Source organism: Emys orbicularis (genome assembly GCF_028017835.1).
Source record: "Emys orbicularis isolate rEmyOrb1 chromosome 2 unlocalized genomic scaffold, rEmyOrb1.hap1 SUPER_2_unloc_1, whole genome shotgun sequence".
NCBI lineage: Eukaryota > Metazoa > Chordata > Testudines > Emydidae > Emys > Emys orbicularis.
The window spans coordinates 63,688-78,008 of NW_027045124.1; the positions used below are offsets into that span (position 1 = coordinate 63,688).

The 14,321-nt window shown below is 40.9% G+C and overlaps 1 protein-coding gene across 1 annotated transcript in view; it reads right to left on the bottom strand.

Moving 5' to 3' along the window:
• Positions 1-4,018: 4,018 nt before the first annotated feature.
• Positions 4,019-14,321, bottom strand: part of LOC135894764 (ATP-dependent translocase ABCB1-like) — a 75,255-nt gene continuing 64,952 nt past the window's right edge. Inside the window, 7 exon segments of the mRNA XM_065422861.1 lie at positions 4,019-4,216; positions 5,650-5,796; positions 6,769-6,975; positions 7,855-8,052; positions 9,408-9,564; positions 10,070-10,210; positions 12,166-12,266. Coding sequence (XP_065278933.1) covers positions 4,019-4,216; positions 5,650-5,796; positions 6,769-6,975; positions 7,855-8,052; positions 9,408-9,564; positions 10,070-10,210; positions 12,166-12,266 — 1,149 coding nt within the window.

The window sequence follows — 14,321 nt, forward strand, 5'->3', positions numbered from 1 at the left end:
GTCCTTAGTGTGGACACACACGTTCGATTTTGTAATATCGATTCCACATATTTGATTTAAGTAAAATCGAACTACTCTCATAGTGTTGACATACCCTAAGGATCTGAGGGTTGCAAATGGTGATTCCAATGAAATTCTTCCTTATCCCCATAAGGCCATCATGAAGTAGCTTCTTTATGGAGTTATACAATCCTCTGCAGTTTTGAGATTGGTGTGAATAGGAATTTTATAGCCTGTAGAGGAGGTGAAACATTTGGGAAGGAAACAATGCTAAATGTTAAACTCACCTACCACTCTGGAAATTGTTTGGCTGACAACCTGGTGACAGGTAATCCAAAAGTATGGATATCAGGGGAATGGGGAACTTCTGCACCCATTGGGATTGTCCTACACTCATGCAAATAAGAATACAAGGACATTTAACTCCTTAACACCAGCAGAATTGGCATCTCCTACTATCACTTTGTCTAAGTATTTATACTATGATCCTCACCATGGCTGCAGTTTGAATTAGCATGTATCAGTGTAAATTTGATTCCTGACCCCAAAGAGTTAATCAAATTTGACAGCAATTTATGCTGAATTTACAGGTGAGTTGAATGGTTAATTATGTTGTGGCTGCTCTCCAAAATCTTGGTGCACGTTTGCTCTCTCAGGACTTCATACATTAGCAATTACCTAGCATGCTTAGATAAGCACTAACTAGAGTGACCAGATGTCCCGATTTTATAGGGACAGTCCCGATTTTTGGGTCTTTTTCTTATATAGGCTCCTATTACCCCCCCCCCCCCCACCCCGTCCCAATTTTTCACATTTGCTGTCTGGTCATCCTAGCACTAACATAACGTACGTTGTGACATACATGTTTTATGCCCCTCCCCCTTCTTCAGTAGGTTTGAGATGCCATTAGAGTCAGTGAGTAGATGTGGGCTGATGTTTTTTCCAGAATGCTGATGACATCCTAGCACTAACATAACATACGTTGTGACATACATGTTTTATGCCCCTCCCCCTTCTTCAATGGGCTTGAGACGCCATTAGAGTCAGTGAGTAGATGTGGGCTGATGTTTTTTCCAGAATGCTGATGACAACCAGCATCGTGGGCCAGGCTCATGGCCACACTGGTGCAAACTGGCCACATTGGGCAGGGGAGGAATCCTCTTCAGTAGGGGAACCCTCTGGCCGTGCAGCCCAGACAGCCTGCAAACTGGCCAAGACACGATCTAGTGCTGGAGAGCGGCAAAGGTGCTGCCCAGTGTAGAACTTCTGTCCAGGCAGAAGTGGCTGGGGTTAAAATGCCATTTTATGCTACAGGTCCTCCGGTGTGGCTCCTCTGTTTGTACCAGGTTGTTGCCTGTTGGTTCCAGAATTTGGCAGCTGCAAAGGTGGCTTAATACCACATTTGCCTCTCCACTGCTGGCCAGTATCTCGAACAGTTTGCAGGCTGTCTGGGCCTGTCTCTCCAGCTGATCTGGACTGGAAAATGCAAGTGGGTATCCTTCAGTGGTGGGGTAAGTCTGGGATAAAAATGAGAGCAGGCTGGTGAGGGGTGATTATGGTGGATTGGGAGAAGCTACCAGAGAATATGGCTGATTATCGGACCCCCCACATGCGTGGGAGTGCTTGGCCATCATTTGTTACCAATGCTTGCAACACAGAGATATGGTTAGATTTATGCAGCACAGCCCACATACTTGAACAGGCATTTGACTGTGTGGGGTTCCTGTTGGAAATCTGAAGAAGTAAAGAGTTTGTTTTGTTTTCTTGGTCACTGGCTGTTTTATGTTGTCTGGGATTTGCTTTTGTTGTGTTGTGTTCTATTGCTCTGGATTGTAATTATAATGGGAGACTGATATTGGTGTGCTTTATTATGTTTACATTGAAAATAAATAAATAAATATTGGTTCTTTTAAGTAGTGGGGGTGTAGAATTGTGGAAGACGAAGTGAACCGACCCATATTACCTTCATCGTATTTGCCATTTCCTGTTAAATGTCCTCCTTCGAAATACAAGTGAAGAGGCCAGATGTATACAGTGGGAGGTTTTCAAGATTCATTTTTTAAGAAGTGAGGTGCAGCCACAGAGTCATGTCCTTTCTCCACACATAAGATCAGCATCATCACTGAACGCACACTCCAAGCATAGACTAAAATACACTAACTAGCAAGAGCTGGTTGTTCTGGCCCCAGAAACCTCTAATCCCACAATATTTTAAAGAATGATCTGATACTTGACACCTCCAGGCCTTTTATTTCAAAATGATTTTTCCAGCACTACAGACTTGATTGAATTTGGCTGGCTATTGCCACAGAAGAATGCACTGATGAACAACATTAAGCAACATGCCAAGAATGATGTACGTACCATCATCTTCCTGTACGTCGTATGTAATGCTGACACCTTTCTCTAAGATGGCAAAATGATGGGACCACATGTCTAATGGTTGTGGCAGCTCATATGTACTGTCGGTTGACCGAAGCAGAGCCCTTTTCTAAACCTTTAATGTCCAATTGTGCATGTCTCCTCAAATGTTTTGCCCAGCTCTATTAAAACAAGTTCAAAGTTATCAGATTGGAAGCAGATTGAGAAGTGAAGCATTTTGGCCTCTACTCTACATTATCTGTGTTTATGTGACTATGAGATCCCATTCACTAGCTACAGTTGTTCTATAGTTCACACATTACGTGGCCTTAAAATAAACTCAGTTTGGCAATCCTCTCTGTATAATATTTGAATGATTTTCCACATTCTTTATTATAGGCTTCACCTTTACAGTAAACAGACTTAACAATTGGTTCCAGTGTAAAAAGAAAACCAGACAAAGGGACACATTTGATTCCAGTTTGGATAATGGAGAAATACTGTGAGAACAGCCATTGATTTCTCTATAACCAGAAGTGGAAAGTCACGTTCCTGCACACGTCACGGTGGTGCCAGCAGAAACTGACCAGCCCTTCCCAATGTGTCTACAGAGGCTCAATGGCCCATAGTGGGAGTAGCCCTTCCTGTTAGCTGCTGAGAAAAGCTGACCAGGGATGAGGATGAATGGGGAAGAGTGATCATATGTATTTTGGCGAGGTTGAGAGAGTATGTTTTTAAATTTTGTTTCCCTCATAGACCCAGAAGCAGGGAAACAAAGGGGCAAAAGACATTATAATTATTTTTAATTTCTGTCTGTCACAAGTAAGCGGACAGAAATTAAGCTCCTCTAGGGTGTAAATACTAAACAAAAAATAAACGTGGTTTTGATTTTGTCCTTGGCAAACCAAAAGGTGAGTTTGCCAGAAGCAAACCCCAAACAGGGCTGCCCGTGTCTGTCTGTCTGTCTGTCTCTCTAATAAGTAGATGACATATGTTCCTCAACTGTTGTTTAAGCATGATGGTTGACTTTATTAAGGGAAAAACACTCTGATAATAAAATATTATAACAGAGCTGTGTAAACCACTATGACTATAGAGGGATCAATCAACATTTCTAAAGTCCATTAAAAAAGCTGAAAAAAATGTTTAAATCTAACTTCATATGGTAAACCCCCCCCCCCCCCCACAGTTTTTTGTTAAATAGCTATTTACATGGTTGACATTAATCAGCTCCAAGAGGAGCCATCATGGTCATTGGGCCAATAATAATTATTTTTAAGTCTTTTTGAAATAGCCTTAATGGTTTCAAAAGAACCCGTAAGTTCTGTTAGGTCAATAATATAGGTTTGAACAATAATTTATAAACGAACAGTTTGTGATCTATATTGTCAATATATATTTCCATGAAAGGCTTGTAATCATTAATATAAAAGCAGTTTAAAATTAACCAACACGCCCCAAAGGATTTTACCAATAGGATTAAGTAACACTAAAGCTGTGACACAAGGAAAAAATAAATAAATATCTCTTCTCTGTTTTTACAATGTGCCTGTGTTTTGAACCTGCAGACATCTCAGTAATGAGGTGCATCTTTAATATTACTTAGCTGTGGGTTGTGTGTGTATTTATATAAATAGATTAGTTTGTAACATTAAAGTTAATGAGAAACTTGTGCATTTACAAGTGCATAGTAATGTCCTTCCTTTGCCAGCAGCTGGCTGTGCGTCCCTTGTTCCACTACTTTTCCATTATGAATCACTGTTATGACATCAGCGTTCTGGACGGTCGTCAAGCGGTGAGCAATAATAATGCAGGTTCGACCCTTCCTGGCATCGTCCAAGGCTTTCTGGACAATCTGCAGACAGATGCAGTAAAAAACTTATTAGTTGGAGAATCTTCCCTTTCATAGGTAACATCCTGGCCTTTGTATCAGAGGGGTAGCCGTGTTAGTCTGAATCTGTAAAAAGCAACAGAAGGTCCTGTGGCACCTTTAAGACTAACAGAAGTATTGGGAGCATAAGCTTTCGTGGGTAAGAACCTCACTTCTTCAGATGCAAGTAATGGAAATCTCCAGAGGCAGGTATAAATCAGTATGGTTATCTCCACACTGATTTATACCTCGTTATACCTAGCATTAAAGGTGCCACAGGACCCTCTGTTGATCTTTGCCTTTATAGTTCACATTATCACTTAGGTGTTCCTCACTGGGGTTTAGGAGTCAGTACTTCCCATGCATGAAGGAGGCCTCAAACACAGGGGCCTGATATTACAACCTTTATTTGTGTGAGTAATTCCACTGAAGTCATTGAGACTACTCTCATGAACAAAGGCTAGCAGAACGAGGTCCATAAGGATCTAGTTTGGACCAACATAAAACTTAGATTAACATGCAACACAACTAATTTGCAGAGGTGTAATGAATTGTCTGTGATATTGGCTGCTTACCAAATGTGTGTGTTCTATTTGACATTGCATCCTGTCTGTTTCCAACTACATGCCAAATTTAGAGAAACTAACAACCTCTGACCTCCCTGCCATATGCACTTGTCCACGTGTTTGTCAGTCAGACATGCACAATACTTAGATCAGTTTGGAGAAAGCAGACCAGCCAAATACATAGACATGACTAAAACTTGCGTGTTCATTGATAGTACCAGCAATGCCAGACACTTCTTGTTGTCCATAAAAATCCAAAATTCAGGATCCTGACATCTGGCTCACAACTGGATGGCGGTTTGCATGGTGGCATTTCTCACTTCTACTGCACCCCCATCCAAATGAACAGTTTATTCGTCCCTATCGAGTCTCCCCCATCTCCTGGAGATGGTGGCTGCAGTGGGGAAGCTCAGCCAGCTCAGCAGCAGAGGACAGCTTAATTACTCTCTCTTCACTGCACAACATCTCCTGAGAGGTGGGAGGTGTTGCTGAAGCCTTTTTTCCAAGCCAGCTGCTCCTGCATGTCACCTCTTACCCTCTGAACGCAGGTGGATCAAAGGACTGGGAAGCGGACAGAGGCAGGACAACATTAAAGCGGGAGTGAGGGACCGTCCACCGAATTGCTGCCGAATAGCTGGAGGTGCCACCCCTCTCCTGAGTGGCCGCCCCAAGCACCTGCTTGCCAAGCTGGTGCCTGGAGCCGGCCCTGGTCATAGACAGAGAGTGAGCTAAGGATTGTTCTGTGGAACTTTCAAAATTGTATTGTACATGGAGCGCCTGTGCTCTTGCAGTGAAGCGTTCAAACCCCGTAATTTTGTGTATATTATAAATGGTAGAATGCATATTACTAACCTTTTCACTTTCCGTGTCAAGAGCAGATGTGGCTTCATCCAGAAGCAGAACTGCTGGCTTACGAACTAGAGCACGAGCAATTGCTATTCTTTGTTTCTGACCTCCAGAAACTTGTGCTCCTTTGTCACCCACTCGGGTATTATACTTCTGTATAAGAAAATATTCATTGTGAAGGAAAGTTAGAAACAGAAAGTTATATTTTTCATAGCAGATAATGTACTATATTAAGCATTTCCACCGTGAAAGAAAAAAGAATAATGTAATGGTTTTTAATAAAAAATAAAATTTTATAAGATTTTATTAACTGTTTGAATCAAAATGCATATCTACAGCTACACGTATTGATAACTGCTCTGTAATGAAAATTCATTTCAGCATTAGAAAAAGACTAACTCCGAAGTGGTGCAACCACTGATGTGTCTAGTCAAAGACACCTGTACTTAAACATATAGATCTCAAGAGACTTTTATAATTTCAAGGCCCTAGAGACCCACACTCAGGAGGTGACCCTTTATTTCTTACACATCCAAAACTTTCTTCTAAGTACATTTTCAAAAACTAGGTGGTCATGAAAAAGAAATATTGTTTTTTTCAATTTTCAATTGTCATTTTCAATTCCATGTAACTTTACAGGAAGCCCGATTTCTTTGGGATTTTCCAAGGTTTTTATCCACTTTGAGAACTAAGTTCATGGCAAACATGAAGGTTAAGATGTACTTGAAACATTTTACCTTTCAGATAAGACTAAAACTAGAGAAAGTTTCAGCCAAAAAAGGAAAAAGAATTGGCAAAGTTTATGAGGAAATGAAAATAAAGGTTTAGAATCGAATGTCTCTTTTATAGTTGTTATATAACATCACTGTGGTGGAGGAAAACAAGAAAGCTGGAGCTCAGATTTTGCATGTGAATTAGCTAATTATGTGTATGTGTTAATACATATTGCAAGTTACATTTTTAAACATCAGCTTCCTATTTTCCTCTTTGAGAATTGTAAACACAAGAAAATAAGCTTTTTTAAAAAAACAAAAAAGCATATTGTTTTGCATTAATGGGAGTTGCTTAGATAGGTCCCTGTGAATATTTACCCCACACTGAGAATGGAAACACATTTTCATTTACCTCTGGGAGATTTTCTATGAAGGTGTGAATATTTGCTGCTTTAGCTGCCTCTTCAACTTCCTCCTGACTGACAACCCTACTGTTGTCTCCGTACTGGATATTTTCAGCAATGCTGCAGTCAAACAAAATAGGCTCCTGTGACACAATACCCAATTTGGACCTTAACCACTGCAAATGCAAAGACTTGGTATCGAACCCATCTGCAAACTAGAAACAGAAAAAGGGAAAAATCATTCCCTGCAGAATGCAATACTCCTCCTCAGGTGTACAATGTAAATGTGAAACACCAATCTGTAAAAATCCTCTGACCTGTGCTAGAGTTACAGTAAAAGTAAAGTGGTCAGTGAACCACTTCTGATGAAATAATAGATGATCAGATCTTTCATCCAAAATTGAACTGAACCAAAACTCTGAAAATTCAAAAGAAGATCAGATAACCTTTTCCTCTCAGAAGTATTTTTTTGTGCACGTCTGCTCTGCTAGCTTCCGTAATAGATGTGGAATTGCCAATCTATAACGAGATGTGCCCACAGAATTTCCATCTTTACTGATGATGGCAGGTACCAGAGATCTCATGAGAAAGTCTGTTTATAAGCTTCTTAGACCTAGATGGTTGAGAGCTCCAATAAGAATCCACATCTTTGGGCATTTATTCAAATATCTTTTGACTCACCATCTCTAGGCTATTCGTCTTGGAGCTCCCATCATCATTAATAGGACTTGCATCAAAAATCTCATCAAGTGATGAATTAGACCTCAAATTGTGTCATGTTAACATGACTACAGGACTAGGGACAAGGGTTATATTATGGGAAGTATATTCTTATGCCCCCTCCAATATATTAAGTAAATTAACAAAGAGATGCAATCTAGTGATCTAAAGCCAGGATGGGGAGTCAGAAGATCCAAAGTTCTACTCCCGGCTCTACCTTAAGCAAGTCCCAAGTCTTCTCTACGTACCCGGACCCATAAAAACACTTATCCACCTCAAAGGGGTGTTGTGCGGATGATTTAATGTTTGTAAAATACTTTGAAGAACAGTTCTATAAGCTCAAAGCATTAACAGCTTCACAAATCTCTTCTTACCACTTGTCCTGCCATAGGGTCATAAAATCTCTGCAACAGCTGAATGGATGTGCTTTTGCCACAACCACTGCTCCCCACCAAGGCTAGCGTCTGTCCTTTATTAACCTTCACGCTGAGTCCTTGCAAAACTTGAGCTTCTGGTCTTGTAGGGTATACAAAATGGATGTCCCTGAATTCAATGTTGCCATCAAACTGACTCTGGAAACCGCAGAAAATATATAAATGTATGAAAGAGGACCTGTCTATCTTGTACAGAAGCATCAAACACAACTCATTATGGTCATTTAAATGAAGGCGTTGACAAGTCAGTTGGAAATGGTATGGCATTGTCAAACCCAGCCAATTTTTGTCCGTTTATTATTGCTTAAATATGCAGTGACATTGGATTAGTATCTTCTGTGTACAGGACCTCCTTCTTGACTGGTTCTTTTCTGCATCTCTCTCTCATTTATATCATTCCCTTTCAGCCTGGTTCATCATTACTTTAGGTAAGTAAACAACCCTAATACCTCTCTTTTATGTCATCATTACATATAATCCAGACACTATCATTGTGTGTGGAAAATATAGGTCCTGTCCCTGGGAGTTCACTCTCTAAATAGTGTCATTTAAACACATAGTACGCAGGATGAACATAGTACAAGGTGAACATCAGATCTCAGATTGGGTTAAACATTTTTACTTTGGTGGATCATTCATACTTTTCAAGGACAGCTATGTTTTAAGTGTAGGTTTGAACAAGGAAAGGGTAGCTGATTGGCTCTTTTATGTAGGAAGGGAGCTCTGAGTATAAGAGGTGGCAAGGAAGAAGACTTGAAGACAAGGGTGAGTGAAGGAGATGTCAGGAGAGACTGTGGGAGCCTCCTTTGATGCCTGGGGGATGGGACAGCTCCAGGACCACAATACCAGCGCTGTGAGTAGAATTATAGAATATCAGGGTTGGAAGGGACCTCAGGAGGTCAGTACAATGGGCTCTTATAGCACCTAGAGAACTGGACTTTCAAGGTTTAAATTCTTTGGGCCAAATCTTAGCTTCATTGAAGTCAAAGGCAGCTGCTTCACTGGCATCAGGATTTGGCCCAGAGTGGTTTCACTTTCAATTAACATCTTTATCCGCAAGAAGATATTTCCCCTGGAGCATTAGTAGTCTGGGCATGTGCAGCTGATTCAGGAAAGTAGTCAAGCACATGTGTGACTTACAGCTGTGCACATGAGTTACTGGCATGCTTACAGTATGTGCCTGAGTCCTTTTCTGAATTGAGGCCACAGAATACACCCAACGGACAGAACCGGTGAATGAAATGTCATCCTTCCAGTCATTTTTCAAAACAGAACCGCACCTAAAAGTATTCTATTAATTTCTCAAGCCAAAAGGTATTAAATGGCACTGGACAAATATAAAATTATTAAGTTATTGCTGTTAAATTTTACCCTACCTGTCTGGTCCTGTCTTCTGTGACATTGCAAAAGGCAATTTAACAAGATTAATACAATTAAGGACAATACAGTACCACCAGGTTTGTTAGTTTCAAGGACTTTCTGAATGGCCTTACCAGTTTTGTACCCTCTTCACTATAGCTGTCAATTAAGGGTTTCCGATCCAAAAGCTGAAAGATTCGTTGGGCAGAAACTTTAGCTTTGTCAAAATCTGGTGCCAAAGAAGTGGACAGCCCAACATTTAAAACACCATATAGAACTGAGAAAAAGGCTCTGAAAACCAAACACAAAACATCTTTCAGTTCATCTAAAGAGAGACTTTTTTATTATTGTTCATAAATTACAAATATTGTTTTCCTTATTTAAAACAAACAGACTTAACACTATCTATAAATCTGAGAATTGTGACATTTTTAGAACTTTATGACTTAGAAAAATTACACACAAAGGATTAGAAACAGAGGTTTACAGCTACAAATATTTTTATGGGCAACTAATGGTATGTAATTTCTCCACGCAGAAGCATTTCACAAAGCCCGTTGTCTGCAATGAAGTGTCAACAGTAAAAGTTTCTCCATAGTAAATAAACTGAGCCAGGCTCTATATATGCCAACGCACCTGTTTCAAGCTTCCTCTCCCAGAAATAACCCTTCTGCCTGAATTGAACTCCTGACCAGATTCTAAACTGTTGGACCTCTTGCACTATTGCCTCAGTAACTAGAGTGATACACAATTACCATGTGTTGAAATCACTGCCTTTGGACTGATGTGTACTCACATATATACATTTTCAAAGTTTGTATAACAATTAGCAATGAGCCATGCCCCGAATCTGAAGATTGCTGCATTGAGAAAGTAGATTGCACATTGGACTGTTCCATAGGTAAGTCCATATAGGGGGGCTTTTGTTAGAGAGTCCCTGATAAAAGAAAAAAGGGTTTTTGTTAAAGGAAAAAATTGTCATGAAATGCCAAGAGCAGAGACTGGCCGGGAGAAGGTCAGACCTTTGGATTAGGGGTGGCAAACCCTATACCTCACTCACACAAATAATAAATAATAATAATTAATAAAGCTGCACGCTAGGGGCTCCATGAAGGTGCCTCTGGAGAGAACTTATGGCAAATGAGATCCCTTCATCCCAACTAGCTGTTTGTTGGATAGGACCTTATGATAAAATTACCTTTAATACTCAAAACATTTTAACACTCGAATGCTGGTTTCCAGAATAAATGGTTTATGGATGGCCAAAGCAATTTGACATTGATAATTTCGATAAGTCTCTTATGAGCTTTGAATGTTTGAATTTTTGGAGAATTTGGATAAATGTAGTGGTCACCATAGAAAAGTCAATGTCTACAACACAGCATAACTGAAGCACTGCAGATATTGCCTGTTCTGAGTACAGGAGGGGAAAAGGTAGCAACTCAGACCCCACTGTACAGTGGTGACTTTTAAATAGTGACCAATGTTGTTGTGTGGGATGGTAAAACTGGATCACCTTAATTATGTGCAGACCTTGCTGTGACAAAGAAACTGGTACTAGTTTTGACAAAATGATTTTTCCAAAGAAAACGCAATTAATGCATATTTGAAAATTTCCATTGGGAAAAAAGTAACAAAATATTTTATTCTGGGTTGGTTTGACCTGAATTGAAATATTTCTGCTTTGCACTCATAGCCATGTGACTCTGATAATGCATTATGCCAGTCAGTCAGAGGGGAGACCACACTGCATCATGGGAGATGTCGTCTAACCAGGGAGCCTGGCCCATAAGAGAGGCAATGATTCAAAACAGGGAAATGCAGTTTGATGTTGAACTAGATAGAAACAAAAACTTTCAGATCAGTTAAACAAAAGAAAAATTAAATATTTCAATTATTTGGGAATATAAAAATATTTTGTTTGGAGAAAAAATGCAAAAAATGGAATGATTTGCATTTCTAAATTGAAATTTTTCTAAAAAACTTTTTTCCCCATGAAAAATTTTGATATATTTTCACATTTTGTCCCACTTCAGAGCAAAACAGAGGTTGAAAAATTAGATTTTCCCACAGGATGGAAATTCAGATTTTCATTCATCTCTAGTGCTCATATATTTTTAAAATGTTTTCCAAAATAGTTTCTCTATAAATCATAATATTGTGATACAATGACTTGCCAGGACTAGAGACAAGTGCTAAAGCTGAGAATCCCATTTCTCCAATGAAATATAGATTTTTTTTCTCATACTGATGGTTTATAGAATATTGAGTCATAAAACTGTCATTGGCAGAGGACTATCATTTTCAATCCCTGCTTTAACTTAAAACATATTTAAGGGGAAAGAAACAAAATGGATGGTAGATCATTTCATTTAAATAAAATGGAGACTAGGAAAATGTCTGACATATTTGGATATTAGAAGTTAGCCCCTGCAGTGGTTAGCTTGTTGAGTGTGACTGAAAAGGCCAAAGGGGAAAAAGAAATGCATCTTATTTCAAGACCGGCAAGTCCTTACTTGTAGCACATGTCATAATACATGGTGATGTTATGTAGTAGAAAGTCTTTGCCACTTGACCTATGAAACTCATTCTGCTGCAGTACTTGTGAAGCAAGTAAATATCCCATATTCATGTTAATAAAATTTTTTACCAGGTCATTACATTCTCTCTCACACACAAATATTACATCACACACAATAGCGTCTAAGAACATATTTTAAATAAACTGAATAAATACATTTTACCCTGCCAAAATCTTTTCAAATCATTTATGTGTTTAATATTTTCAGTCTGCAAATGAATGTAATATGAATAAATCTTCAGTAGTTTTAAATTAAGAAAATATGTATTCATTGCTTTTAAAAAACAGATCTGTTTGAGAGCAAATCCTACCTGTATGGACCATTCAAACTTGCATTATATCTCTCATAGAATGCATCTTCACAAGTTAATGAAGCCACAGTTCTTATATTTTCAATCGCTTCCGTTGAAATCTAAATCGGGAGACAAGACAGATATAAAGTATTCTCTTACGTTTGAGTCTCCTCCTACCACTACGTAGTTAGCACATCTATAGCACTTTTCATCTTTCGCTCTCCAAGTGTTTTTCTTTTTTAAAAAGGAGATTAAGTATCATTCTCAGGGAAACTGAGGCACAACAATTAAATTATTTGCCTAAGGTCACACAGTGGTCTTTCTACTAAGCCAACATGGCTGCTATGTGATTCCTAAGTACTCCTCCCCCCACCTGTACATTTTATTGTACAGCAGCATTAGCTGGCACTATAGAAGCCATTAAAAGGTAAGAAGTTGCTCCTTGCTCTGAGTACACATATCCCAGGCAGCAGCTCACTGGAGGGCTGCATGCTACCTTGGTTATGCAGCCTGAGCGGCACATTGAGCTGGGTGAGCCCCACACTCCTACTACCCACCCCCAGTGGGGACTCCTGCTCCTGCTTCTGCTAGGCTTCCCCAGCCATGTGCCAGACCCACCCAGTCCACCCCTCCTCCAAACCAGGCCCTTCCCCCACACACTTTGGCCAGCACTCCCACAGGGGTGATGTGTATCTTTGCTTTTCATTTTCTGGATTTCAGATATTTAAATTTGCATGATCTCTAGCCCACCTGATCCTGGCTTCATTGGGGGGCAAGGTGAGAGGCTCTGACACTCCAAGAAGAGCAGGTTCCCTAGATCCCAGCTCACATGGAGGAGCAGGGCTCCCCCAGATCCAAGCACACACAGAAGGGGAGAATTCAGGGCTGACAGCCCACCCCCAATTCCTCAACTTCTTCTGCCACCCCTCACATTCCCCATCCTCTCCAATCACACTCCCCCAATCCCCACCCTCTACCTTATTTGAGCCCCCAACTCTTCTTCTCACCCATCCTCATTTATCCCCCTCTTCATGTGCTGGCTTCCTCCTTTCCCCAAGGGTGCTCAAACCCCCGCTCAGCTCCAGGCCCCACCCCCACTCCACCCCTTCCCCCAAAGCCCCACCCCCATCCCGCCTCTTTCCACCCTGCTTCTTCCCGCCCAGTTCCTCCCCCTCCCCCGAGCGCACCTCATCCCCACGGCTTCCCCTTTCCCCCCAGCACCTCCTGCACACGGCGGAACAGCAGATTGTGGTGGTCAGGAAGCGCTGGGAGGGAGGGGGAAGGAGTTGATTGGCGGGGCCACCGGTGGGCGGGAGGCGCTGGTGGGGAAGGGAGGGAGCTGGGTGCCAGTGGGTGCTCAGCATCCACCAATTTTTCCCCACCCACAGAGTCAGCACCTGCGCCCCCATCCCTTTCTCTAGACCCAAAACAGCCCCTTCTTCCCATTTACTCTTACACGGCAATCACCCCTTGTAATTAATTTTCTTTTCAAACATAGTTTGAGAGCCTTCTTAATTATCGGCTGTGCTCAGAGTCCATTTCTCCAAATTAAAACAAAACAAAAGTTTACATTTCATTTTCAGATTTCTGCTCAGGGTGGGCTTACAACTTCAAAGCTGCTAGAATCTGTGAACTAATTTTTTTCCCCCCTGGAGGCTGTGGGGAACCCCATACTCAAATGACCCCATCTTTGGATCACTCATCCTACCCTACGCTTTCATGACACATAGCAAATTTCAAGACAATCTGTGTAAACACACAGATTTTAGCATACTTAGTAGTCATCCTTTAAACAGGAAGGCTTCCCTCCCTTAGCTAGAGCAGAGCTGGTGCTCAGTTGTAATGCTGTATAAAATTAGAAGGCCAATGGAGCAGAGGTGCTCCACACATCCATCAGCATCATAATAGTCTCAGAGAGCTGTGAAGTGGCCCATTCATCTCAATGAGATGTTTGCAGCTGAAAGTGAACACCCAGCCTGAATTCAGCCAGAATCTAGCTCTGAGTAGGGTGACCAGACAGCAAGTGTGAAAAATCAGGACGGGGGTGGGGAGTAATAGGCGCCTATATAAGACAAAGCCCCTAATATTGGGACAGTCCCTCTAAAATTGAGACACCTGGTCACCTCGCTCTGAGACATATGAACTGCTCCATTCATGCCAGTGGATTTTCCCAT